The 25,666-nt window shown below is 47.1% G+C and overlaps 2 protein-coding genes across 3 annotated transcripts in view; one reads left to right on the plus strand and one right to left on the minus strand.

Moving 5' to 3' along the window:
• The window catches only part of MAU2 (MAU2 sister chromatid cohesion factor), a 34,243-nt gene extending 23,281 nt beyond the window's left edge, over positions 1-10,962 (minus strand). For both annotated transcript variants that reach the window (XM_047776443.1, XM_047776442.1), the window contains exon 1: positions 10,647-10,962. In XM_047776443.1, coding sequence (XP_047632399.1) covers positions 10,647-10,925 — 279 coding nt within the window. In that variant the 5' untranslated portion in view covers positions 10,926-10,962. The remainder of the gene's footprint in view (positions 1-10,646) is intronic.
• Positions 10,963-11,164: 202 nt separating this feature from the next.
• Positions 11,165-25,666, plus strand: part of SUGP1 (SURP and G-patch domain containing 1) — a 39,992-nt gene continuing 25,490 nt past the window's right edge. The window contains exons 1-7 of the mRNA XM_047776441.1: positions 11,165-11,315; positions 13,733-13,904; positions 18,149-18,249; positions 19,273-19,473; positions 21,698-21,821; positions 22,148-22,248; positions 23,199-23,322. Of these exons, the coding sequence (XP_047632397.1) occupies positions 11,192-11,315; positions 13,733-13,904; positions 18,149-18,249; positions 19,273-19,473; positions 21,698-21,821; positions 22,148-22,248; positions 23,199-23,322 (947 nt within the window). The 5' untranslated portion in view covers positions 11,165-11,191. The remainder of the gene's footprint in view (positions 11,316-13,732; positions 13,905-18,148; positions 18,250-19,272; positions 19,474-21,697; positions 21,822-22,147; positions 22,249-23,198; positions 23,323-25,666) is intronic.

The following is a 25,666-nucleotide window of genomic DNA, read 5'->3' on the forward strand; positions in this document are numbered from 1 at the left end:
CCACTAGGCTCAGGCCTACTCGTGCCCATCAAAGATGTCCTTATTTGGGGATTTTGTGTGGTTAACATCTGTTGGGTAGACACTTGTGTTGGATCCCACTGACATCTTTTCTCTACGAGCCAGATGTGTCTGTTAATGATTAGTTTCTGTCTCTGCCACTTCTGTCTGTTTTCTGACTGAGGGCTACAGAAAGAGCATCACATCCTCTGGGGCCTTTGGTGACTAATGAAAGAGCAGGGAAATAACATGTCCAAAGGTTTAAGACTCGAGCCTTTAAGATTTAAGACTTGATCCTTTAAGATTTAAGACTGCCTGCCAGTGTGAGAGGCTGTCAGGATTGCTGCTCTAGAGGCCAAAGGATGAACTTTGAGGCATAGATCTACACGGAAATTAGCAACACTCCAGTCCTGGAGGAGCTGAATCCTAGTGGTCCTTAGCATCCATTTCCCAGGGCCATGACCTGCCACCATTCTCTCATGCCTGTACTATGGCCCCCACCTTAAACACACACAAATGAGGGATGTTAGATAAAGCCCTGTAAATGTGCCTCATCATGGTTCTGAGCCTCTAATGCCTAGAATGGGCTGACACACAGGAGGTTCTTGGGAAACATTTGTAGCATGAATGATAACTTTCCAGCATCATCAGGAAATGAAGGGAGTTCCCAACGTGGCTCAGTGGTTAATGAATCCGACTAGAAACCATGAGGTTGAGGGTTTGATCCCTGGCCTTGCTCAGTGGATTAAGGATCCGGCGTTGCCGTGAGCTGTGGTGTAGGTTGCAGACGTGGCTCAGATCCTGAGTTGCTGTGGCTCTGGTGTAGGCTGGCGGCTACAGCTCCGATTAGACCCCTAGCCTGGGAACCTCCATGTGCCACAGGAGTGGCCCTAGAAAAGGCAAAAAAAAAAAAGGAAATGAGGGCTTCCTTAAGCACAAATGGCACAGAACTGAGGCTTAGGCCTTTCAAACAGGAAATCCAAATTTCTAAATGGCACCAGACATCTCCTAGTCTTTGAACATCACTGCTTCTTGCTCAGGCATCAAGGTCGATAATGCATTGAGCTATCCCTAAGATGATCCACTCCTGGAGCCACAGGACTAGCTCCATGTCAGGGTGAGCCAGTCATTTCCCCAGGATCATCAGTCAGAAGCCAACAAAATCACTTTGTTAATCTTTTTAACATTTGCAACATAAATTCATGAATCAGAGGTCTATAGATATATTAGAAAATATGTCTATCTCAGAGTTCCCGTTGTGGCTCAGCAGTAAGGAACCTGATTAGTATCCATGAGGATGTGGGTTCGAATGCTGGCCTTGCTCAGTGGGTTAAGGATCTGGAGTTGCTGTGAGCCTGTCGGGTAGGTTGCAGACGTGGCTTGGATCTAGAGTTGTGGCCAGCATCTGCAGCTCTGATTTGACCTCTAGCCTGGAACTTCGATATGCTGAGGGTGCAGCCCTAAAAAGAAAGAAAGAAAGAAAGGAGTTCCCATTGTGGCACAGTGAAAACGAATCTCACGAGGAACCGTAAAGTTGCGGTTCAATCCCTGGTCGAGCTCAGTGGGTTAAGGATCCAGCATTACTGTGAGCTGTGGTGTAGATCACAGATGCAGCTTGGATCCTGTGTTGTTGTGGTTGTGGTGTAGGCTGACAGCTGTAGCTCTGATTCAACCCCTAGTCTGGGAACCTCTACATGCCGCGAGTGCAGCCCCCCCCCCCAAAAAAAAAGCAAGCAAGAAAAAAAAAGGTAAGCATTTGATTACTTGCAGGTAAGACAGCCGTAGACTCATGGGCTAATAAATTAGGAAGCAGAAATTAAGGAGTATCTGACCAGCACAGTTTGGAGCTGCTTTCTAAGTCAGGCGAGCAACCACTAAAAAGGAGCCCCACTGCAAATGCAGAGAAAGCAAATATGACATCAACATGGTTGCTGCAGTCAGAAAAGACCATTGTCCAAAAAATGACTTCCTGGATTATAACAAATACCAAACAATCCATTCCTAAAAAGTTACATTTATCCCTCTATAGATTTCAAATCAGGAAAGCCTAAGGATGATGAACTTTCCAGGTTAAGGGATAAAAAAGAACGTAATCAAAAGTAAGAAAGTTAAGCAGGAGATAAATACACATCTAAGTACAGACATGTAGATTGCACAATGGAAGTGCAATGACTGAAATGGAACTGTCTGCTTGAAAAACAGTGAAAATAGACAAGATTGAAAATTCACACAGGATTAGGTGTGCAGCAAGAGGAAAGATAAGGTGAAATGAAATGAAAAAGAACACAGTATGACAGAATGTGCCAAAATGGCTTCAAGAATTATCTAGCTAAGAGATTTCTGAGTAAAGTGACATCCCTTATAATCACAAACTATTTAGTCAAGAAGTCCCAGAGCAGTCAAGAATTCTGCAGATATATCCATATCACTGCCAAAACCATAATCAAAAAGGGAAGGCTCTCAGCTGAAGTGTCTTGTGTACCATAATAGTTACTAGATCTGCTGGGCAGACCCAGGGAATGAGGCAGCTAGTATGGAACTCTGAAGGCCTGCAAGAGTTGTTGGCTGCAACATCAATAAGGCTGCCAAGGAAGGAAAGAAACACCATCCAAGCCTCTGATGAGAACCCTTAACAAATGAATTGATGAAGGAGATGGGTGAATGTATTACATATTCCTTCTGGAAAGCTTACAAATAATCATCTAACTACACACACACACACACACACACACATGCGATTACCAATGAGATTAGGATCTCTAATAGAGAAAGCAAAAGATAATGAAAATAATAGAAGAAAATAATAGGGAAGGCGAATGTAGTACTAAGTTCAGAGGCCAATTAAAGTGTTACCACATTTTCCAGTAAGCAAATGGAAGTGATCTCTAAAAATTGTTCGCTATTCACTTGACCCAGAAAACCCCACAAAATCACGCAAATCAAAAGGTTCAACTCTTGGAGTTCCCATTGTGGCGCAGTGGAAATGAATCCAACTAGGTTGCAGGTTCGATCCCTGGCCTCGCTCAGTGGGTTAAGGCATTGCTGTAGCTCCAATTAGACCCCTAGCCTGGGAACTGCCATATGCCGAAGGCATGGCCCTAAAAAAGCCAAAAAAAAAAAAAAAGGGTTCAAATCTTCATGTTCACTTCAAGAAAACTTGTAAAACTGTCCTGGCCATTAACGCAGTGCATATCCTAAAAGTCACCAAGTATCTGAAGGATATCACTTTATAGAAGCAATGTGTGCCATTCCATAGTTACAATGGTGGAACTGGTAGGAGTGCCCAGGCTAAACAGTGAGGCTGGACACAGGGTTTATAGATCATAAAGGGTGCTGAATTTTTTTTCTTTCCATTTTTAGGGCCAAACTTGTGACACATGGAAGTTCCCAGGCTAGGGGTCAAATCCGAGTTGCAGCTGCCAGCCTATACCACAGCCACCTCAAAACAGGATCCAAGCTGCATCTGTGACCTACACCACTGCTCACAGCAATGCCAGATCCTTAACCCACTAAGTGAGGCCAGGGATTGAACCTACTTCCTCAGGGATACTAGTTGGGTTTGTTACTGCTGGGCCATGACTGCAATTCCCTACTGGTCAGGTTCTTAACCTGCTGAGCCACAAGGGGAACTCCAAGAATGCTGAATTTTTGTTCTACATGGTCAAAAATGCAGAGAGTAATGCTGAACTTAAGGGCTTAGATGTAGATTCCCTGGACATTGAGCAAATCCAGGTGAACAAAGCCCCCAAGATACGGCACAGGACTTAAGAGAGCTCATGGTCAGATCAATCTTTAAGTGAATTCTCCCTGACTTGTGGAGATATCTTTACTGAAAAAGAGCAGACTGTTCCTAAGCCAGAAGAAAAAGATATCAGAAGAAACTGAAGAAATAAAAAATTAGGCCTGGCAAAAAATAAATGCACATAAAAGTAAAAAAAAAAAAAATCTTAACCTATAGCACTTAGTAGCTAGAACAGCAAAGGGAATGATCAAGAAGAAAATAGCTCTCAAATATCTGGGAGTCATTTACCTTCTTTTTAAAAAGGGCTTGTTGTAAGTGCCCACTGTGGTGCAGCGCCAGGATGGAGCCTCCATCCTCTGCTGCGCACAGCATATAAAGGATCTGGTATTGCTGCAGCTACGGATGTGGATCAAAACTGCAGCTTGGGAGTTCCCGTTGTGGCGCAGTGGTTAACGAATCCGACTAGGAACCATGAGGTTGCGGGTTCGATCCCTGCCCTTGCTCAGTGGGTTAACAATCCGGCGTTGCCGTGAGCTGTGGTGTAGGTTGCAGACGCAGCTCGGATCCCGAGTTGCTGTGGCTCTGGTGTAGGCCGGTGGCTACAGCTCCGATTCGGCCCCTAGCCTGGGAACCTCCATATGCCGCGGGTGCGGCCCAAGAAATAGCAACAACAACAACAACAACAAAAAAGACAAAAAAAAAAAACCAAACAAACCCTGCAGCTTGGATCTGATCCCTGGCCTGGGAACTCCATGTGCTGTGGGGCAGCCAAAAAGGGGGTTTTCTTATTACTCTAGATTGGTTCCCTGAAAAGAAACTGGAAATTATTATTTATTTGCTATTTTAGGGCCGCACCCGAGGTACATGGAGATTACCAAGCTAGCGGTCGAATTGAAGCTGTAGCCACCAGCCTATGCCACAGCCACAGCAACGTGGGATCTGAGCCGAGTCTGCAACCTATACCACAGCTCACGGCAGGGCTGGATCCTTAACCCATTGGGCAAGGCTAGGGATCAAACCTGCATCCTTGTGGATCCTAGTTGGGTTTCTTAACCATTGAGCCACGAAGGGAACTCTGGCCCTTCACCCTTTAGGAGCAACCCCTGCTGGGCACAATGGGTTAAAGGATCTGGCATTGCTGGAGCTGTAGTGTAGGTCACAGCTGTGGCTCAGATTCAATCCCTGGTGGGGCCATTAAAACAACAACCACAAAAAACAGAATGTGTGGTATATATACACGATGGAATATTACTTAGCCATAAAAAAGAATGAAATAATGCCATCTGCAGCACATGGATAAACTTAAAGATTATCATACTAAGTGATATCTTACTTAGAGAGAGAGATGAATGATATCACTTATATGTGGAATGTAAAATATGATACAAATGAACTTATTTACAAAACAGAAACACACTCACAGACTGAAAACAAACTTATGAAGAGTTCTCTTGTGGCAGAGAGGGTTAAGGATCTGGTGCTATCACTGGATCAGCCCAGGTTGCTGCTGTAGTGTGGGTTCAATCCCTGGCCTGGCCTGGGAACCTCCACACACCCCAACATGTCCAAAAAAAAAAAAAAAAAAGAAAAGAAAGAAAGAAAACTTACAGTTACCAAAGGGAAGGGGCAGGAGAAAGATAAATCAGGAATCTGGGATTAGCACATACAAACTACTATATATAAAATAGGTTAATAAGGTACTACTGCAAAGCACAGGAAACTGTATTCAGTATCTTGTAATTTAATTGAAAAGAATATGAAAGTACATGTATATACATAGAACTGAATCATTTTGCTATACACTAGAAACACAGCCTTGTAAGTCAACTACATAAATAAATAAATAAATAAAACTTATAGGCATACCCACAGCATATGGAAGTTCCCTGGCTAAGGATTGAACCTATGGTGTAGCTACAACCTATGTGGCAACACTGGACCCTTTTAACCCACTGCACTGGGCCAGGGATGGAACCTGTACCTCCACAGTGACCAGAGGCTCTGGAGTCAGATTCTTAACCCATAGCGCCACGGCAGTAACTCCAAGCAAACCACTTCTAAATGACGAACATATGATTCTTTACCTAGTAAAGAATAAAAGTAAAAAATAAAGGTTGAAAACTGTCTGATATGGAAAAAACACAGAATAAAGAATGAAGATTAAAGAAAGCACGCCTGCATTGCAAAACAAAAGGCGATCACAAACAACCACATAAATCAGTGCAGAGAATGGCACTTTAACTGAAATCTGGACAAACTTCCAGCTGGGGGATGCACCTGACAGAAAGAAGGGAATTTCCAGGTATAACAACATTGGGAGCTATGGAGGGGACCATATGGCTCTGTTGAAGACCCCACAATATTTAAGGTTCTGTAGCATTGCGGGAAAATTCTCCACAAGGATAAGGATTTAAATTATGGGTCCAAAAAATAATTTAAAATAAGTCCTTGCAGAATAAAATAAATTTTGGGTCCATAAGCCAAGCAGCTACAAGGAGGCATGGCTGCTGAGTGGGCAAAATGTGGGAAAAGATGATATACACAGTGACTATGAAGCTCTTCTAGGAACAGAGTGAATGGAAAGTAAGAAGTAAAACTGTTTCTGCTTGCACATAACATGATACCACATAGAGAAAATCCCAGAGATGTCACCAAAAAAATGTTAGAACAATTCAATTCAGTAAAGTTGCAGGATATAAAACTAATATACAGAAATTTATTGTGTTTGCATACACTGATTGATAAACTATCAGAAAGAAACTAAGAAAATCCCATTTACGATTGTGTGAAAAAGAATAAAATAGCTACGAATAAATCTAACCAAGGAGGTAAAAAAGTGTGCTTGAAAACTCTAATAAGACACTGATGAAAGAAACTGAAGACTACAGAAATGAATGGAGAAATATACTGTGCTTGTAGGTTGGGAGAATATCGTTAAAATGACCATACCACCCAATTTACAGGTTCAGTGAATCCTTCTCAAAATACCAATGGTGTTTTTCACAGAACTAGAACAAATAATTCTTAAAAAAACAAAAAACAAAAAAAGCCAAAACCCACAAAAGATCCTGAATAGCCACAGCAATCTTGAGAAAGAAGAACAAAGCTGGAAGTATCATGCTCCCTGATTTCAAACCATACTACAGACCAACATTCATCAAAACAGTACAGTACTGGCACAAAACAAATATATCAATCAATGAAAGAAAACAGCTCAGAAACAAACCCACACTTACATAGCAGTACCCTCTCTGATACCAATCTTCACGGTATTTTTTTGTATCTGTTTCCTCAAGCAAGGGAAACAAAAGCAAAAATAAACAAATGGGACTACAACAAACTAAAAAAAAAAAAAGCTTTTGCCTACCAATGGAAACTGTCAACAAAATAAAATGGCAGGCAGACTACTGAATGGGAGAAGATACTGCTGTCCTTCAGTATCTTCAGGGGATTGGTTCTAGGAATTCTTATGCATACCAAAATCCACAGATGCTCAAGTCCCCTAAATATTTTTATTTTATTTTTTTATTGAAGTACAGTCGACTTACAATATTGTTAGTCCCTAGTGTACAGCAAAGTGATTTGGTTTTACATATTTATATACATACATATATGTATATGTATGTATATATTACATGTGCATATATATACACGTGTACACATGCACACACAGGTGTACACACACACACACACACCCCTACATCTTTTTTTTTTTGTCTTTTGTCTTTTTAGGGCCACACCCAGGCCTACACCAGAGCCACAGCAGTGCGGGATCCTCTGCTGGCCTACACCAGAGCCACAGCAGTGCGGGATCCGAGCTGTGTCTGCGACCTACACCATAGCTCATGGTAATTCTGGATCCTTAACCCACTGAGGCCAGAGACTGAACCAGCATCCTCATGGATGCTAGTCGGGTTTGTTAACTACTGAGCCACGATGGGAACTCCAACACCCCCACATCTTCTTTATCCATTTCTCTGTTGAAGGTCATTTAGGTTGCTTCCATGTCTTGGCTATTGTAAATAGTGCTGCTAGGAACACTGGCCTGCATTATTTTTTTCAAATTAAGAGTTTTCTCCAGATATATGTCCAGGAGTAGGATTGCTGGATCTTACGTCAACTCTATTTTTAGTTTTTTAAGGAATCTTTATACTGTTTTCTGTAGTGGCTGCACCAATTCACATTCCCACTAACAGTGTAGGGAGGACAGTTCCCTTTTCTCCACAGCCCCTCCATCATTTATTTATTTATTTATTTGCTTTTTAGGGCCACACCGCTGGCATATATAAGTTCCCAGGCTCAGGGCTGAATCAGAGCCAGAGTTGCTGGCCTACACCAGAGCTCATGGCGATACCGGCCAGGGATCAAACTAGCATCCTCATGGACACAAGTCGGATTCGTTTCTACTGTGCCACAGTGGGAACTACTGCCCGCATTTATTTTGGAAGACTTTCTTTCGATGGCCTTTTTTGATTGGTGTGAGGTGATGCCTCACTGTAGTTTTGATTTGCATTTCTCTAATAATTAACAACACTGAGCATCTTTTCGGTCATGTGCATGTCTTCTTTGGAGAAATGTCTATTTAGGTACAAGCCCCTTATGTAAAATGGTGTAGTACAAAGAATACAGTTGGTCCTCAACATTATTTACAATAGCCGAAATATGAAACAACCTAAGTGTTCATTGGTGATTGATGGATAAAAAAAAGACGTGGTATATATACACGAGGGAATAATACTCAGCCATTAGAAAATGAAATCTAGCCATCTTCGACAACATAAATGGATCTACAAAGTATTTTACTAAGTGAAATAAGCTGATCAAAGAAAGACAAACAGTGTATGATCTCACTACATATGGAATCTAAAAGACAAAACAGCCAACAAAATGAAAACAGACTCATAGATACAGAAAACATATGGTGGTTGCCAGACGGGAGGTGGGTGGTGGGGATGGGTGAAATAGGTGAAGGTAGTTAAGAGGCACAAACCTCCAGTTATAAAATAAGCAACCCATGGAGACATACAGCATTAAGAATATGGTCAATAATACTGTAATACCTGTATGGGGACAGATGGTTCCTAAACTTATAACAATGATAATTTCGTACTGCATGCAAATGTCAAATCACTATGTAGTACACCTAAAACTAACACAATATTGTATGTCAACTATAATTCAATTTAAAAAAGTTAAAGAAAAGAGAAATAGGATGAACGGCCCGGAGACAAGAGAAGGGAGGTGACAGGTTTTGTTGTTAATTGAGAGAAAGGAGAGCTTCAGAACCAGTGCTTCTATCACCAGGCCTGGGCAGTTACAGCCTCTAGCCTTCCCACATGCAAGGAAGTCTGACACTTCATTTGATCTCAGCTTCATCACTTCCCTGACATCAATCGATCACTGGTAGCTCAGGTACTCCAAGGGATTGAACTGATACTCTGAGTGGTTCTCAAGGCTTGCTCCCCAACCTCATTCAGGCCTCTATTCAACTGTTACTCCTCCAAACAGAGACTCCATTACTACTGTGCCACAAATAGCTCCCCATCAACTCCCATCTTCATCCTGGTCCACATTTTCCATGGTTCTTCTATCACTCCTTAACCTTTTAAGACATTCATTATTTGTCTCCCTCACAAAACATGGCTTACATGGGCAAGGGCTGTTTCAGTCATCTGATTCCCAGCAGCTAGAATAGGGCTTTGCACCTGGTGTGAGCTGACTAAATATCTGCTGAATTAATGAAAGAAAAAAATTCACAAAAACAACAATGATTTGTTACCTAGGCATGGAAACTGGTGATCTCGAGCCTAGGTTTGAGCCCAGTTTTGTTAATAATTTGCTTTGTGGCTTTGGGCAAATCATTTCACCTCTCTGGGACTATACTGTCTCATTTCTGAAACAAGGAAGTAGACCATGCAAAGACTAAAGTCCCTTTCCAACTCTTTACAGTCTGCAAAACAAAGATCTGATTATTCTCCTGAAGGCAACCTGTTACTAATTATAGGTGGTTTCAGATTTATCTCAGATGAAGAAATTTCTCTGAATTGAAGTTAATTCTATTCAAGAAATCTCTCCTTTAAGCAGAATAAAACTGGGTAAATGTTAAATGGAGATATGAACTGACAGGAGCTAAGAAGTGTTGCTGTGGGAAGAAACCACAGCCAGAAAGGGCAGAATGACAGCCACTTTTCCACATTCTTTGAGGTACCAAGATCCCAAAAACCAACATGGGGAGATGGGGCCTGCTCTCTGAAGGGGATGGACTAGCGAATGGTGAGGAAAAGAGGAGTCACCAGTGGATATGGCAAAAGCAGGAGGCCCCAGCCCTGGAATCAAGACATCCCTCCCTCAGTTTTGCCTCCTTCTAGGACTTCAAATGAGCAACTCTAGGCTCTGAGCCTCTGCCTCCCACCTATAACTCTCCTCATCAATGATGTGGGGCACAATAACCTCCAGACCCTTCTCAGACATGTGTGTCCTGAGAGAGGATGCCTTCGTAGATTTCTTCAGAGACCTAACTTCAGACTCTCAAGGGATGCCTGGACTGTCACCTGGACCTGAGTCACCTCAGAAGGGCCGGCCTGGAGGCATCCCCATAGGTGCCATCTTCTTGAAAACCTTAAGAATTTGGGGACCCTGTTGCTTCTAAAAGAGACAGCTGTCGGAGTACTCGGAGCAGGGTCCTAGGCCTCTGCCTGTCACCAGACACTTTAAGTAAGGTACGGGACGAGGCCCTCGGGTCCCCTGAGAGGTTGACGTCTTCGGGGTCTTGCTGCTCGTGCGGAAGTCACGCCTCAGGTCCCCGAGGAGTGACCCAGGCGTCCCCGCACGCTAGGATCGCGACCCGTCAGCCCAAGCACGGAAAGGAGCCCCGCGCCTCCTCCCTCGCGGCCCGGCCCGCGCTCACCGCCTTCTCTAGGTGGCTGCGCGCCTGCTCGCTGTTCTTGGTGTGGTGGTAGAGCACAGAGCCGAGCTGCAGGTGCGTCCGGGCCTCGATGCGCTGCGGCGGCTTGAAGGGGAACACGGCCTGCAGGCAGTGAACACACAGGCGGATCTTAGGCGGACTGGAAGTGCGGAAGTGCTCGGCGAAGCCCAGAAGAGCCAGGTACCACGACTCGGCCGCTTCGGCCTGCGCTGCCTGGGCCGCCGCCGCCTGGGCCGCCGCCGCCGCCGCCTGGGCCGCCATTTTGGCTCCACAACAACAAGCCGCAGCCACAAGGAGGCGGAAGCAGGCGCGTGGGGCGGGGCCGGGCGCTCCTCGCGTCTCTCGCGAGAGCCGCTGTACAAAGCAACCTGGAACATGTAGTTTGTATTTGGAGTGGCCGAGGCTCCGAGAAGGTCTGAGAAAAGGCGACACCTTCTGTTCCTCAGGACTGAGACCGGAGTGTGTCTATGGACTGAAGTTTGCATCTCTGGCGGGAAAACCCTCAGGTGTCCAAGGAATGGCAGGGCATGGCTTGCCGATATGGACTACATCTCCCATCAGGCAATGCGCACTATAACTGGCCCCCCTCCGGTGGCGCCCGAGCATTGTGGGATTGGATGAGTCTCAAGATGGACAACCGGGATGTTGCAGGTAACAGCCCCCGCCTCCCCTCAAGCGTTCGCCTGAATCCTCCGGCTACGCGTCTTAGCTTCGCCCTCCTGTCCGGCCTGCTAAACTCACTGGCCTTTAGCCTCAGCATGTAGGCAGCCGGAAGCGGCGGCTTCTGCACCAACCCCGTCTGCCGAGATCCAAGACCTAGTTGCTACCTACCCCCACCCCCACCCCCACCCCCGCTGATTTGCTGAGAACGCCGGCTTTCCTTAAAAGCCGTCACGGGGATCTGCCCTGTGCCGCATTTCCAATATAACCACCCTCAGGGCTGCTGCAAGCTCAGCTCCCCGAGCCAGCGGCAACCTTGGATTGTCCTGCTCCTCTCTCTTAGCAGCTCCCGCCTGGCCTGTATCCCGCTTTCTGAAGAAGCTGCCTGAACACTTTCGTGCATCTTTCGAGCCCCCAGTTTACCACAAGCCTTGTCTTTCCTTGTCTACCCACCTAGACTGGGGTGCATTCAGCAGATATTCATTGTACTAGGCACTGTACTAGGTAGAGAGGATGCAATGGTAACCAAAACAGGGCCTTGCCTTCCTGAAGGTTACTTTCTTTTGGGGCGTCGGACAATGCACCAAAGAAGAAATATTTACAGAGACTGAATTATGATGATGTGAGGCAGTGGAGGTGGAGGCTGCTGATATGGGTAGTCAGGGAAACCTTTCTGAGTAGAAGATAATTAAAATAAGAAGATGCCAGTTGTAGGAGGACCTGCAGGGTAGAGGGGGACAGCAAGTGCAAAGGCTTCCAGGGCTTGCTATTTAATGAGTGTCAGGGGGAGTTCCTGTTGTGGCTCAGTGGGTTAAGAATCTGATGTTGTCTCCCTGAGAATGCAGGTTAGATCCCCGCCCTTGCTCCGTGGGCTCCAGTGCTGCTGCACTGTAGGTCACAGATGCAGCTAGGATCCCATGTGGCTGTGGCTGTGGTGTGGGTCAGCAGCTGCATCTCGGATTTGACCCTTAGCCCAGGAACTTCTATGCACTGCAGGTGCAGCTCTGAAAAAAAAAAAAAGGGTTAGGAATGAAGTGGAAGTGGGGAGGGGAGCCATCTCTGATAGGGCCTTGAAAATCTGCTTTCAGAATTTGGATTTTATTTTTATTTTGAGTCCCATGGGGAACTTTTGTGATGTTGTCTTCATCTGCACAGCTACCACTCTTCTGAAAACAGCATTGTCTTTTTTTGGGGGATGGGGTCTTTTTTTAGGGCTGTACCTACTGCATATGGAAGTTCCCAGGCTAAGGGTCAAATCAGAGCTGTAGCTCCCAGCCTACACCACAACAATGCAGGATCTTTAACCTACTGAGTGAGGCCAGGGATCGAACCCAAGTCCTCATGGATACTAGTTGGGTTTGTTGCCACTGAGCCACAATGGGAACTCCCAACACCATTGTGTTTTGCTTGGAGTAAGTAAGCCTCTTCATTGGTGTCCTTCCTGCCTATGAGTCTATGTCCGTTGCGTAGGCAGAATGTCTGAAAAATAAAAGTAGCAGTTGGATTTTGTCAGCTTAATACTCGCTGGTCACTTCCTAAAGCCCTTTCATTAAAACCCAGACTTCCTATCTCCACCCCCACCCCCACCCCCCCCACTACCCCCACCCCTAGAATCATCCATTTAGGCCACATTGGACCCTTGCTGGGCCTTGAATGCACCAGGCTTCTTCCAGCTTGGGGTTTTGCATCTGCTGCATAAGGAAGTTCCTGGCCAGGGATGGAACCCAAGCCGCTGCAGTGACAGTACTGGATCCTTAACTCCGTATGCCACAAGAGAACTGCATCTCTTTTTAATATGCCCAGATCACTGTACTTGTGGCTTTTCAGGAAGCTGGCTTTTTATCTTTTTGGTTTTGGCTTAAATGTTGCCTCTTCTAACCTTTTTTTTTTTTTTTTTCTGCCTGTCCCAGCACCTATATAGGTGCTCCTCTATTATTCTTTCCCATCTTTTTGGTTTTCAGCAGAGAGCTTTTATCAGGATTTTGGAGCTACTTTTTATGTCAAAAGTCTTTTGTTTTCTAAGCCAGAGGTGAATCCCACACGGGCAGAGGCCCCATCTGTTGTGTTTAGCACCAGGAATAGTACCTGGTACATAGCTCAGTAAATGTTTGCTAAATAAATGAAGGATCAGGGAGTTGTTTCATGGCTCACCTGGTTAAGGATCCAGCATTGTGACTGCTGTGGCTCTGGTTATGGCTGTGGCACAGGTTCGATCCCTGGCCTGGGAATTTTCACATGCTGCAAGTGCAGCCAAAAAGAATTTTAAAAATTAAAAAAAAATACATGAAAAAACAGACACGTGAATGTCAGTTGCTGTAGGTACAAGTATTGGGGCTGCTCCTGTAGCAGCTGCTGGGCATGCTTGTGAAGCAAAGGTGATTTCTGATGTACTTCTTTCCCCTCCCTAGGAAAGGCTAACCGGTGGTTTGGGGTTGCCCCTGCCAAGTCTGGGAAAATGAACATGAACATCCTTCACCAGGAGGAGCTCATTGCTCAGAAGAAACGGGAAATTGAAGCCAAAATGGAGCAGAAAGCCAAGCAGAATCAGGTGGCCAGCCCTCAACCCCCGAATCCTGGCGAGTAAGTCTCCCCCTGAGGCTGGATTAGGTTCTTAGAGGATCACCAGCAGAGGGTTTTGCTTGAGAGAAAAGTTGAGATGTCCCTGCATCCAGCCACAGATAATGCAAGGAGGGACACAGTTGCACACTTTGACGAGGCTTGGTGTGGCAGAAGAAAAGCGAGCAGTGTGTGGGAGCCCGGGTGATGGCTACCAACTCTTTCACTCAGTGGTTATTTACTCCTGGCTGGTTTTGTTCCCTGTTCTAGCAGGGAACAAAAAGCCAGATCCCATTTCCACCTTTATGGGAGTCACAGTCAACTAGCCAGGGGGAGTCCTAGTTATACCCCTAAAGCTGCTGGTGGGTAACATGAGGCAGTATGGGGAGTTCCTGTTGTGGCTCTGTGGTTAACGAATCTGACTAGGAACCATGAGGGTGCAGGTTTGATCCCTGGCCTTACTCAGTGGGTTAAGGATCCAGCGTTGCCGTGAGCTATGGTGTAGGTCGCAGACGAGGCTTGGATCTGGTGTTGCTGTGGCTCTGGTGTAGGCGGTGGCTACAGCTCTGATTAGACCTCTAGCTTGGGAATCTCCATATGCCATGAGTGCAGCCCTAGAAAAAGACAAAAAGACAAAAAAAAATTAAAAAACAAAACAGACAAAAAAAAATAAAGTGAGGCAGTATGTTTCCAGATGTAGTGGCTGCTGTAGGGATGCAAAGAGGCTCTGCCTTCTGGAGGCACAAGCAGCACCAGGAAGAGCTTCCCTTTGAAGAAGCAGGAAAAGGGCTGAAGAGGGCAGAAAGGGAGGAGAGCCCTTGTATGTCAGGTGGCTTGAGCTACTATGCCAAAGGGGCTGTTTCTGAGCCAGGCAGAGGGTAGCTCCGGCAGCATTTCCTTCTGACTATCCTGAGAAGCTCTGAGGTTACCAATTTTGAGCAGGGTGACAAAATCGAAGAATTTCAGGCTGGAGATTGATAGAGAGGCAGCCCCCTTGTTCTGCAGTCTAAAGTATGAAGCATTTTAATCTTCTAAAGCTTTGTTCCAGCTCTCACCTTTTCTAAGGGTCTGTGGCCTCCTTGAGGTCAGGACTTTGACCTTATTCTTGTTGGAACCAGGCCCTGGCACCTTACTGCACATTGAATGATCAGTGGGTGGGCTTGTGGGCTCTTGCCCTTGGAGTTATGGAAGGACTTGCACCAAGATGGGAAAGGCCTATAGGATTGCTTCCAAGAGGGCCCCCTGGAGGCAGCCAGAAGGGAACATTAGGTGCTTGATACAGGTAGCTTTGGAAATAAGGTTGTTTTCCCTGTTGTAAAAGCTTTGAACACCTTAGAACTTCTTGCTGCAGAAATAAGAAGCACTCAGGTTGCCTAAAGAGAACCATTTTGTTATATTTTTTTCCCACATCATTGCTTTGTTTCAGTAAATTGGGATCAATCTCATGTGCCACTTTCCCTCCCCTATTACTTAAAGGAAAAGTTCCCCCTGCTCCCACATTACAATGCTTTAGAACCATTATAGAAGTTTTACTTATTCTCATTAAGATGCAAGTTATATACCATAAAATTGACTATACAACTTAGTGATTTTCAGTATATTCACAGCATCGTTCAACTATTACCACTAATTCCAAAACATTTTGTTACTCCACAAAGAAACCCCATGCCCATTAGCAGTCACTCCCCATCCTGCCCCTCTCCCAACTCCTAACAATGACTAATCAACTTTCTGTCTGTGTAGGTTTACCTGTTCTAGATATTTCATGTAATATGCAGCCTTTTCTGTCTGACTTTTTTCACTGGACATGATGTTTTCAAGAGTCATCACTTTGTAGCATGTTTCAGGACTTCATTCCTTTTTTTTTTTTTTTTGGTGGCTGAATAATTTTCCATTATATGGATAGACCATGTTTTGTTTAGCTGTTCATCAAATGCCATCATTTAATAACTGTGTATTACCCCACTTCCATTTGTACTGGGTAGTTTTCAAGTGCTTGAGATGCTGCTGCCCCCAAGTATTTTCTTGTTTTTTTCATTGTCTCTGCCTTCTTTCTTTCCCTTCTGAGGGAGGTACACGCAGCATGAGACAGGGCCAGGGTCACCAGAAGGCCCTGCTTGTTTAATGCCTAAGCTAGTTATCAGTAGAACCTTCTCTTTCATATAAAATAACTTTTACTGCATCTTTTTATCCCCAACTTTAAAGACCATTCATACATGTGCTAGAAAATCTGGGAAATAGAAAAGAAAATGAGGAAAAACTAAAATCACTTGTAACCCTGCAATTCAGAGACAAGTGCTGGTGTAATTTTGATGGGTTTCTGTAAAAATTTTTCAGTCAAATATATTTTGACATAAGTGGAACCATACTGTAGATACTGTTTTACATCCTGCCTTTTTGTTTTTCATTTAACATTGTGTTTGGTTACGTTTATTTATAAAACTAGGCAGACATTCATTTGCCTTATGGATGTCCTATAATTTATTTAACCAGTGCCCCCTGTTCACTACTTAGGTTTTTCTTTACTTTGACTTCATTAGAACAGATTTCTAGGAGGCTAAAACCTAGTTTTAAAGGAAAAAGTTCAGGCGTTCCCGTCATGGCGCAGTGGCTAATGAATCCACCTAGGAACCATGAGGTTGTGGGTTTGATCCCTGACCTTGCTCAGTGGGTTAAGGATCTGGCTTTGCTGTGAGCTGTAGTGTAGGTTGCAGACTCTGCTCGGATCCCACGTTGCTGTGGCTGTGGCGTAGGCCAGGGGCTACAGCTCTGATTCGACCCCTAGCCTGGGAACCTCCATATGCTGCGGGTGCGGCCCTCGGAAAGGCAAAAAGACAAAAATAAAAAAGGGAAAAGTTCAGATCTGTGGGCTTCCTGAGCTTTTACTAATTGTTGGGGGTGTCTGTATGATGCAAATGGCTTTGAAAGCATCACAGAAGGGGAGTTTCTGAGGTTGGAACAAAAGAGTATGCTACAGTAAAAAAAAAAAAAAAAAAAGGTAGAATATGTGGTGTGATCACAGCCTTATTTCTTTCCTTCTACTTCAAATCTAAGGAGCAAAGTGAAGAACTACACCAAAGTGTTAATAGTGGCTCTTGTGAGGGGAGACTTATTTTTAGTTTTCTCCTTGCCTTTTTAAAAAAATTTTAGTGGCCTCTACTCCAGCATGCGGAAGTTCCTGGGGCAGGGACTGAATCCAAGCTGCAGCCTCGACCTACACTGCAGCTGTGGCAATGCTGGATTCTTTAACCTACTGTGCTGGTCTGGGAAATGAAACCGTGCCTCCTCAGTGACCTAAGCTGCTTAGTTTCTTAACCCACTGCCCCACAGCAGAAATTCCTCCTTGCTTTCTACATTTCTGTGTTTTCCATATTCCCATTTGCTCATAACAAGCCTCTATCACTTTTATGATAAGGCAAAATGAATTTGAAGTAAACATTTAGGCTCCTGGGTTTGCTTTTGTGGTTTGTTAAACATAAATTTTTCTGGAGTTCCTCCTGTGGCATAGCAGGGTCAATGGCATCTTGGGAGCTCTGGGATGCAGGTTCGATCCCTGGCCCAGCACAGTGGGTTAAGGATCCAGCATTGCTGCAGCTGCAGTTTAGGTTGCAACTACAACTCAGATCTGATCCCTGGTCCAGGAACTCCATGTACCATGGAGTGGGCAAAAAAAATTTTTTTTCTTTTTTGAAAGTAAAACATGTTAGCAAAAAGACAAGAAAGAGAAAGTAATAAAAACATGAAGTTCCTGTGTAGTTCTCCCACCAAGAGTTTGCTTTGGGTGTTTTCCCTGTGCACGTGTGATACCCACAGAAATGCTGGCTGACCATGCCCAGAAGTGCTGTCACACACAGGTATAGACACAGGTCCTGCCTTTGAGAACTTGAAAGTCTAGCTGGGAAGACAGTCGTGGAAGCCAGTGAGAGCCTGGATGATTAGTTAACAATAGGTACGGCAAGTGCTGTGCAGGAGAGCAGGTGCTTCTGAGCCTTCTTGTTGGGGGAGGCCCTCTGGACGTGGAGAGTCAATAGGCAGGTAAGACAACATCAGTACAGGTAGTATTGCTTTGACTAGAGTGAGATTGTTCCATCTTACAGTTCTGAAGGCTGCTCGGTGAACTCAGTAGTTCCCTGACATCTTTGGGGGCCTGTTTTAGGTCCCATTAGATGAGAACATGGCGGGGGGGGGGGGGGGGCTGAGACTGGTAAGGTGTGCTTCCCTCCTCTCCTGTCAAGGTTTACCCTCTCTGTCCTCTGTCTTGGGTCTAGAATTGCAAACGCACACAACTCTAATGTCTCCAACAAGTTTGCCAACGACGGCAGCTTCTTGCAGCAGTTTCTGAAGTTGCAAAAGGCACAGACCAGCACTGGTGAGTGAGGTCACCCTGTCCCATGTCATCTCCTCCTAGAGCTCCCCTTGCTCTCTCCCAAGGGTCCCTCAGCAACTCAGAAACGCCAGGTCCCGCCTCAGACTTGTTCCTCTCATCTGCCATTCATTGAGCACCCTCAATGCCCAGGGGGAGAGTGCATACCCTGCCCTCTGGGTGCTTACCCCAAAGGAGTGGAGACAAGCCAGGTTTTGATCTAGGGGTTCAGGGGCCAGGGCTAAGCACGCCCCAGGGATGTGGGACTATGGCCTAAGGTAGAGTGGTGCTAGGTGCAAGGAACAGGGCCCTCTTCTGTATGTGGGGCTGCCTGGCTCACAGGAGTCCCATGGGATATGCCAGATGTGAGAATCACCACTTGTGAGAAGCCTGCCCATATCTGTGGTTGTGCAATTTACCAGTCTCACATTTACTATAGGAAAGTTACTGGTGAAATAGTTGATCTTCAATCTTTGTCAGGTTCCCTACGTAACAGTTAAGAAAGCTAAGGGCCAAATTTGCCCACAGAGAGGAAGGAGGGGCTTTGTGGCTCTTCATTGCAGGGTCTCAGGTTGTGAGTTGTGTTTGAAAAATCCCAAATAGGCTGGCTCCAGCCCGTCACTGACAACCAGAGGGAGTGATTGTAACCTGTACGTGGGGATTCAGGTCTTAACTGGAAGAGCTGCTGCATTCTAGGCTGTGGATGCAGGTGTCAGGAGCAAAGTTGCCACTTGTAGAGTTCCAGGCTGGCCTCCGTGGGCTGGGTGACCGTGACAGGTCGTTCCTCTCTGATCCTCAAGCTTCCTCCTCTGTAAAATGGGATGGCATAGCAAGACAAAAGGAAAAAAGAAAAAAGAAAGATGGGGGTGGCATCCTCTCTGAGTGCTTCTAAGCACCCACCACCTGCCAGTGCTGTGCTAGAAGCTGAGGACCCAGGCTTCAGGGTCTCAGGGCATGCAGGTTAGGCGTGAAGATGGGGAAACCCATGCCACAGACCTTGAGTGTGGGTATCCTTCCTTGCATCCCAAGATCCGCCCCCCAGCGCGCCCATTGCCCCACCTCGTGTGCTCCCCCGCCCTGGGAAGAGGCCACCCCTCATCAGCAGCCTGCCAGGCCAGGTGAAGAACTACGTGCATGCCAAGCAGCTGCCTGTGGCCAGCCGCCCAAGCGTCTTCCAGTCTCCTGATGAGGATGAGGAGGAAGACTATGAGCAGTGGCTGGAGATAAAAGGTAAGTTGCAGGGGCTGTCTCCCTCCTTCCACAGCTGCTTCTCCAGCTCCACAGACAGGATACCTGGTCAGTAGGGAAAGGTGCAGCTAGGGCTGTGGGTTGCTGGGGACTGTGGTCAGGGAGTACTGCCAGGCATCCAGGCTGAGCCAGGGGTCAGGGGGAGGCCCTTTAGGGTTGGGGGGTGGAGAAGGGGTGGGGAGCGGAGCGTGGGGAACATGGAGGGGCTGCAGGGTGTGGGCTTCATCTTGGGAGCGGTGGGACCCATTGTTCATTCACGTGGGGAGTGGTCTCCACAGGGGGCCATTCTCAGGGGAGCGTTCAGTCCTGGAGGAGGAGCTCCTCTATGCAGGTTATCTGTCCCCACTAGTTTGGGTCAGAAGTATGAGCCTGCAGGTTGTGTTGTCCTGCCCAGAGAGGGACAATCATTGGACAGTCATTGGCCTTTTGTGAGCCAGTTCACTCAGGTGGCCCCATACTAGAGGAGGATAGGGGGTGGTACTCCTACTACATCCAGCTGTGTCCCTATTCAGGACGAGACCTCGGTGCCACCTGAGATATATGGAGTCATGGGCCCGGGCCACCTCTGCTCCAGGATGGCTGGCACAGTCATGTTTCCCCAACAGTGAGGACAGATAGCCTCTAAGCCTCTTGCTCTGGATGAGGATGCTGGCTTCAGGCCATGCATCCAAACAGATCAGTGACTAACCTCAAACCTTGTAGTGTTAGTCAGAATGGAGCCACTGAGTGTGGTGTTTTCTCAGAAAGGTGCCCCGGGGGCTCCAGCATTACTCTGCTGGGAACTGCTACTTTACGAGGGGCAGTGGGTGGCAAGGGTCCTTGAAGCTTATTACGGCCTGCTGTTGATAAGGAAAGCACCTGTGCTTGTAGAGTGACCAAGTCAGGGTTTTTACTAAGCACGTGGGAGGAGAATTGAGGCTAAGGGGAAAGGAGGGCACAGAATGACCCGAGGACTTCCTGTAGGTTTTCCTTAGGCCACACATTGTACTATTCCCCTCTTCCCCCCAATATGAGCTTCCTGGCAGTATAGCAACAAGGGGAATAAGGCTGGCCACAAGCTCAGTGTCTAACCCTATTGCCAAGAGGAGCAGATGTTCCTAAGCGCTGACTGACATCATGAAATTTCTCTTGGGAGAGTTCCCATTGTGGCTCAGTGGTAACGGACCCAACTAGTATCCATGAGTACACAGGTTAGATCCCTGGCCCTGCTCAGTGGGTTAAGGATCCAGCGTTGCTGTGGCTGTGGTGTAGGCCAGCAGCTGCAGCTCTGATTCAACCCCTAGCCTGGGAACTTCCATATGCCGTGGGTGTGGCCCTAAAAAAAGACAAACACAAAAAAACAGGGAGCTCTCATTTAAGGGATGTAAGCTATATAGTGGCTGACAGCCTCAGAAACATGCTAGCAATAAATATAAAAGGAAGTTCCATGTGGCTCAAAGTGGAGGCTAATACAAAACAAAAATATGTTTTTTAGCTCTGTTCGCTGAAAATGCTCCAAGGTAATGATTAAGCCCATTGCAGTGAGTGTCTCTAGCACCCAGATGTAGATCTGGAAATACACTTGCTCACTACGGAAACCAGGACTTCTTGGAGAAATGGCCGGCTCTAGGTCTGGGCAGGAAGAGTTTGAGGTGATCCTGAAGCGCCCTGTCCCAGCAGATAGCAAGGAGGCCATCAGAGACTCTTGGGGTCATACCCAAAGGCCTCAGGAGCCAGCTTGAAGAGGCTCCACCAGCCACAGAGGGGATGATGGAGCTTCTCTGATGACATTAATTGCATTGGATTGAAACCAACCGATGTCTTTAAATCAGAGTTTGTAATGATATTTTTAAAAAGAATTTGTCACCTTTAAAGGATGAAAGGGGACTGATGTATTATATTGAACATTGGTAAATGAAAGAATTGAGCATTCCAAAAAAGGAAGGGGAGGCTGAATGTTTTCCGACGTCTCCCTCTCAGCCTGGGGACTGTCTTGGCCTTTGGGAGGCTCACACATTTTTCTCCCCCCAGCATGTCTCGCAAAGACTGTCTAGACCGACTCACCCCTCATCATGGTGCTTTGTGCATGGACCCAGGACGCCCGACAACCTCCTGCATTTCACCCTCTTCTCCCCCCACCCCTCTGTCCTTGTGGTCCGTAGAGAGAGTGTGCCTGTTGACTGTGGGGTGTGTGAGTTGAACCCCAGTACTGACAGCCTCCTTAAAGTTTCACCCCCAGAGGGAGCCGAGACTCGGAAAGTGATAGAGAAATTGGCCCGCTTTGTGGCAGAAGGAGGCCCCGAGTTAGAAAAAGTAGCTATGGAGAACTACAAGGATAACCCGGCATTTTCGTAAGTATTTCTGGGAGGGGAAGGCCACTGCTACTTAAATGTTCTTGCCACACGTTAGTACTTGCAGATGTTCTTGTAAAGCCCTAGTGGCAACTGAGGCTGGCCGGGGCTGGGTGCTTACTTGCGCGGGCTAGATACTGTTCGAGTGCTTTCTAATTCATACCAGAGGTTGCAGAGGGCTCCAGTGTGATGTGGAGACTTACTTTGGGGCCCCATCGAGGCGTCTCTGCTCACCAGCTTGCTTTTACACGCCTTCAGAAGCTGCATGGGTCCACCCATCCCTGTTGCTCATCTCCTACTCTCTGTTTTGCAAAATTCTTCTCCAGGTTTTTGCATGATAAGAATAGCAGGGAATTCCTCTACTACAGAAAGAAGGTGGCTGAGATAAGAAAGGAAGCACAGAAGTTGCAGACAGCCTCTCAGAAAGGTAGGTGGGTGAAGGGGAGTGGGAGGTTCTAGGGAGGTGTGTGGACAAACCACGCCCCTTGTGGAATTTGTTTCCTTTCCTGGAGCATGGGGTAGCATCGACAGTGCAGGTCTATATCCCCATTTCCCCGCCCCCAGGTATGCTGGGGCCAGCACTGCCCTCCCTGCCAGTGTTCTAAGGAGTGGGGAAATCTAAGGGTCAGAGTAAAGTCAAGGCCATATCCAGGAGCTCTGCCCTTTGCATGTAAAGAAAGCACAAAAAAGTAATACTTGCTTCTTGGTTCATGGTCATTTTCACAAGTGCTGATCAGCACCTACCACATGCTGGGCACTGAGGACACCTAGAGACAAATGCAGTGCCTGATGCTTGTGGAGGGAGGGCCGGGAGACAGAAATGGTCAGCTGCTGAGATCTTGGTAGGGTGAGTGTCGGGAGGGTGAGATGCTGGCTGGTCTCCAGCTGTGATGAAGTAAAATCCCAGCCAGGGGGGCAGCAAGGGGGATTGATGTTTAGGCCGAATATGGGCCACATAGTCTGTCACCTGCAGCCCCTTGCCCTGACCTTCCCCAGAGGTGGGCCAGGCCCATCCCCCCATATAACATGGTTCGGGGGTCGGGGAAGCAGCTCCCAGCAGAAAGGTTAAGGTGGGGGTTCCCATCTCTCCTCCAGACCTCCCCTCACATTCTATTGCCATGTCCCAGTGTGTGTCCAAAACCGCCAGGTCTATGGGGTGGGAAGGGAGCAGGGCATGGGATGGGTGGGTGGAGGCTCAAGATATGTTATTATATTAACTCTGGTGCTTGGTTCCAGTGCAGTAATCTGATTCCCATTTGCCTGTTTTTCTTTGTATTGTTTCTAAAATAAACCCCTCTTGTTGCCCGTGGGGTTCTTAGCGGAAATTAGGCTGTTGGGTGTGGTGAGTTGAGCTCAGTACTGACAGCCTGCTTAAAGTTTCACCCCCAGAGGACGAAGAGGTCAAGAACCTCGCAGAAAAGTTGGCCAGGTTCATAGCGGATGGGGGTCCTGAGGTAGAAACCATTGCCCTCCAGAACAACCGCGAGAACCAGGCATTCAGGTAAGGAGGGGGACCCACTGGGGAGGTAACCTCTCACCCTAGTCACAGCTCCCCCAACTGAGAGAACAGGCTCAGTTGTGGTGTTGAGGCATGCTCGAATCCCATGGCAAGAAGTTGGCATGGCCAGGACTCGGGTCCAGGAGTTTCTCACCACAGAGTTTAGCACTGCCACCCAATAGGCATTCCTCAAGTGCACACTGAGGCCCAGAATTGTCTCTGAAGCAGGTGTGTGGGCACTTTTGAGGCCTCGTGTTTTCCAGGTGCCTCATGGAGAAGGTCTCTAGCACTTGGCTTGCTTCCTTTGTGACAGAGGGAGATAGGCTTTTGAGCGGAAACTCACAGAGTTGTTCACTCTGTGTACTTTTAGGGTCTCATCTTTATGACAAAAGAAATGGCAGGAAAGCCTGAATGTCATGCCTCAAGCGGGTACCTCAGGAGGTGGAATCACCAGCCTGTGTGCAGGTTCCACAGAGGGAGTGGGACAAGCATCCTGGACTCCCTGCTGTTCCCAGCCATGAAGTCACAACCACTTCCTTAGGCTGAGTCTGTGGTCATTTGCTCCCACATTCATTGGGTGGGTTCAGCAATGAATGCTCTTCATTGCTGCTCTTTGTTGGGGAAAGCTGGTGTGTGGGTAGGGCAGTCACTGCTGCAGGGCAGGGACCAACAGAGGTTTTGTGAGGTAGACGCTAGATCCGTTGTGAGGGTGATACACTTGTGAAGACACTTTCAGCCACCAGTAACACAAGTCCCTAAGGAGATGTCATGGCACTTAGAACAAAAAATGCTGGAGCCATCTGGGCTGGTTGATGCGGCAACTCTAGACACCATCAGGGACTTGGGAAGAAGGAAGCAGGAGTGGATACTGGGCAGGCGTCCAGTTGCATCTACTACATGTGAGCCAGCATGAGCTAGACACACAACAAAGTGAAGGGCGTCTGGAGGAACTGCCACCCAGGAGTGAAGCAGCAGAGATGGCGGGCGCTGTGTCATCATGGCAGGGGTGCAGGGTGAGCATTGGCATGGTTGCACATGGGCTGTGGAGCTGGGCAGGACTAGGTCCCAGAGGGCTCAGGTATTCAGTGAGAGCCTTTGGAGGGTCTGTACAGGGAATGACAGGGTCGACTGTGCTGCCAGGAGTTCCCATTGTGGTACAGCAGAAACAAATCTAACTAGTATCCATGAGGATGTGCTTTGATCCCTGGCCTCGCTCAGTGGGTCAGGAATCCAGCATTGCCGTGAGCTGTAGTGTAGGTTGCAGGTTCGGCTTGCATCCCATGTTGCTGAGAATGGTATAGGTTGGCAGTTGTAGCTCTGATTTGACCCCTAGCCGGAGAACTTCCATATACCACTGGTGTGGCCCTAAAAAGCATGCAAGCAAACAAACTGCTTCCAGGGTCATTTAGCCACAGTTGTGAAGGTGGTCACACATACCAGGTTGAGGCACATGGGGGCAGAGGGGAACCATCAGATGGGACTAGGTCTGGGGGAGGGCTGTTGAGGGCTTCAGGTGTCCCTGTGTCTGGTACCTGGGCAGCCATAAGCTTTTGTGGGGGCCGTGGAGTATAAGTAAGTTTATTTAAACAGGAAATTTACTATACTGTCACTTATCTTGAGAAGAGCTTATTAAAAATCTATTTCAGGCAAAGTGGGTGAGGTAATGGAATTTTCTGCAAAGCTTGGATCCCAGGTGGCTCTCTCCTGTCATAAGGGTCCAGGGCTCAGCAGCTGTATCCATGCCTTTCTCCCAAGTATAGAGATGTTTCAACAGGAGTTCCCATCGTGGCTCAGTGGTTAACGAATCCGACTAGGAACCATGAGGTGGGTTCGATCCCTGGCCTTGCTCAGTGGGTTAAGGATCTGTCGTTGCCGTGAGCTGTGGTGTAGGTTGCAGACACGGCTCAGATCCCGAGTTGCTGTGGCTGTGGCGTAGGCCAGCGGCTATAGCTCAGATTCGACTCCTAGCCATATGCTGCAGGAGCAGCCCAAGAAATGGCAAAAAGACAAAAAAAGAAAAAAAAAGAGATGTTTCAACACAAGGATCTCAGGCCTTCCCTGTAGCCATTGCCCCTTGTTGGGGGCATTGCTTGCAGGCATTCACCTTGTTGGGTGTGACTTTGTTGGAGGCAAGAGGGTAACGCCAGTGGTAAGGACAGAACCTGAGGGTATCTGGCAGAGAAGTAGCTGAAGGTGACCATTGTGGTCTGGGGGAGCTCATTTCTACCCTAGAGCTGAATCACACTCCATGCATTGGGGGAAAAGTACACGAGGGATGATCAGGTGTCTGGGCCTGGGCAAAGCATGTGGCTTCACAACAAGCAGACTGTTTCATCGCCATGTGGGG

This window comes from Phacochoerus africanus, chromosome 4 (assembly GCF_016906955.1).
Source record: "Phacochoerus africanus isolate WHEZ1 chromosome 4, ROS_Pafr_v1, whole genome shotgun sequence".
Classification (NCBI taxonomy): Eukaryota; Metazoa; Chordata; class Mammalia; order Artiodactyla; family Suidae; genus Phacochoerus; species Phacochoerus africanus.